The following is a 2,806-nucleotide window of genomic DNA, read 5'->3' as shown; positions in this document are numbered from 1 at the left end:
TCAAAAAAAAAAAAAAAAAGCTTAAAATAAAAGTTAGTTTGATTAGGATTATTTTTGAGCCTTAATCTTACTCTAGAGTAGTTTTTGTTTTTTTGTTTGTTTTTTACAACTTCCTATTTTAATTTACTATAGGGCTTGCATGCTCACGAGAGAAAGAACGAAAAAGAGAGAAAGCTGCCAGGTCTGGGATTGGCCCACATGGGGTCAATCATGTGGAGGTCAGGTGCCTTAGTCACCATGCCACCTACTGGCCCCCTTACTCTAGAGTTTTTAGTAGGTCTTCTCTTCTACTTTCATTTCTCTCTACTAGTATTCACTTCCATTCCCAAGGAACATCGAACTTCTGTGGCTCCAACTTTCTTCAAGATTTATTTATATATTTTCATGACAGAGTACACGTATGCGAGAGCATGCACACTCCAAGCAGGCCCCATCACCACAATCGATCCACAGCCTCAGACAGCCTCTGACCACAGACAAGCATATGCCCTGTTGATTCAGGGAGGTGTCAGGACTTGGATTAGGATTTCATGTCAGATTGCCTTGCAGAGATTACTGTTTTAACACTGTCACCCTCTGGCCCCCTATGAGTTTAGCTTTTTTATTATTATTATTAAGGTTTTTGTCATAGTGCATGGCCTGCCAAAGAGAGGAAAAGTCTCTTGGGATTTTGGGCATGTATACACACATGCCAAACATGTTTCTCAAGCTGCCAGGATCAAATTCCAAGACTCAAACCATGCAGCTGGCCATGTGGGATCATGTCTAGGCCTTAATCACCCTGCCATCTATTAGGTATGTGAGCTCTCCAGTGAGACAGGTATTTTTTTAAATAATTATTTTGTTTTAATTTTATTTATTTATTTTGATTTGACTAGAGAGGGACAGAGAGAACAAGAGAGCAAGCCGCCAGGCCTGGGACTTGAACCATATTCTGCCATGTGGAAATCTAGCACTCTTAACCACCACGCCACCTGCCGGCCCCAAGACAGTTTTTCAAGTAACTGAAGAAATTATTTTTGCTTAAGGTTTATTAGAGAAATTGCCTCTTTTCCCCCTTGTGCCCCACCCCAGAGTGGCTTCCAAAATGTGTCCTTTTAGAAAGACAGGTGTGAAAAGTTTTCTCAGGTACTTTGATTATGTGTGTGTGTGTGTGTGTGTGTATACATATACGTACATACACACACACATATACATGTAAAGGGACCAGCAGATGGTGTGGTGGTTGGGGTGCTGAACTCCCACATGGCTGACCATGGTTCAAGTTCCCAGACCTGGCAGCTTGTTTTCTCAATTTCCCCTCTCTATCTCTGGTGAGTGCACATGCCCTGTAACAAATAATAATGATAATAAATAAGTAGTTGCTTAAAAAATGTGTATATACATATATTACATACATATATATATATGTATAAAACCTTTTGATTTATTTATAAATTTTTCATATATAGGGGAGCTTTCAGCTGTCCAACTGTGGCTTTTCCCAGTCGCATTGTACTTTCAGTTACTGTTCTTAAAAGAAGTTAAAAAATAATTCGTCTTGTCCCATGATATTACTTATAAGATGAGGGGAACTGGGTGTGTTCATGTAAGTTAGCCAAAGTATCAGCCAGCATGTTCTTTTTTCCCCCTTTATTCATTCATTTATTTTAATTTGATCAAAGAAGGACAGAGTGAGAGAGAGAAAGTGGAGAAAGCAAGCCACCAAGTCTGAGACCAAACCACAGTCGGCCATGTGGGAGTCCAGCACCCTTAAACACCACGCCACCTGCTGGCCCTCAACCAGCATGTTCTAGTTAGGAACAACAGATAGTTAACATTGGAGTTAATTTTTAACCGACAGGTCATTCTCAGGCTTTACAATTATTATATTTATATGGAAATTTTAATTAATTTTTAGGTTTTTGTCATAGGAACTGTGCACTTGCCATAGAGACAGAGAGGGAAAGTAAGAAATCACTCCCCAGAGTTGATAGCAACACTTCTGTTCGTTCCTCCTCCATTCTCCTCTCAGGATTTTGGGTCTGCACGCCCATGCACCTAATTTGATTTTCAAGCTGCCAGGTCAGGGACTCCTACTGTGATTGGCCATGTGGGGTGTCTAGAACCTTAACCGACATGCCACCTGCTGGCCTCCAGAAATGTTAATTATTTACAACTATCGCAAGAAATGTATTCAAAATTTATTATTTAAGGTTACCAAGTCCTTTTTTTTTTTTTTTTTGAAGAGTCTTTATGCCTCCTTAAAATTATTTTAATTCAACATATTTTCAGATAATTAGAAGAAACTCATTCTCATATGGTGAGGTTGTTGAAATAGAAGCATGACTTGTAGTTCCTGTTCACCACCTAAGTTGGTATGGACAAAGAGCTGTGCCTCAGTGTTTTCATCTGTACCTGCTACTTACTTCTGTCCCATGGACGGGATTACTGAGAACAAAATGAAATGTTCTGTGGTCTTTTCAAAGATGATTTGACATAGTTTCACTAAATTTATTTACTATATCTTGTATGTTTTAGTCATGATAGACTCTTTTTCCCCCTAAAAGCAGGAAATTAACTTTTTCCATTAATTATATTGCAGGGTTGGCTGGTGGATCTTCTCAACAAATTTGGCACTTTAAATGGGTTCCAGATTTTGCATGATCGTTTTCTTAATGGATCAGCACTAAATGTTCAAATAATTGCAGCCCTTATTAAGTAAGTTACATTTTGAAATCAATGTTCAGTGCAGTAAAGATACTGCTTTTATTGCTTGATAAAAATTGAGTTTTTCTTAAGTGATCTCCTCTTAGATTCATTAGTT

At 38.5% G+C, this 2,806-nt stretch overlaps 1 protein-coding gene across 1 annotated transcript in view; it reads left to right on the top strand.

Moving 5' to 3' along the window:
- The window catches only part of USP9X (ubiquitin specific peptidase 9 X-linked), a 101,275-nt gene that overhangs the window by 16,536 nt on the left and 81,933 nt on the right, over positions 1–2,806 (top strand). The window contains 1 exon segment of the mRNA XM_014587941.2: positions 2,585–2,700. Within this exon segment, the coding sequence (XP_014443427.1) occupies positions 2,585–2,700 (116 nt within the window).

The sequence above is a fragment of the Tupaia chinensis genome, unplaced genomic scaffold (assembly GCF_000334495.1).
Source record: "Tupaia chinensis unplaced genomic scaffold, TupChi_1.0 Scaffold000248_1, whole genome shotgun sequence".
In the NCBI taxonomy this organism is placed as follows: Eukaryota; Metazoa; Chordata; class Mammalia; order Scandentia; family Tupaiidae; genus Tupaia; species Tupaia belangeri.
This window is presented reverse-complemented; position numbering and strand designations above follow the sequence as displayed.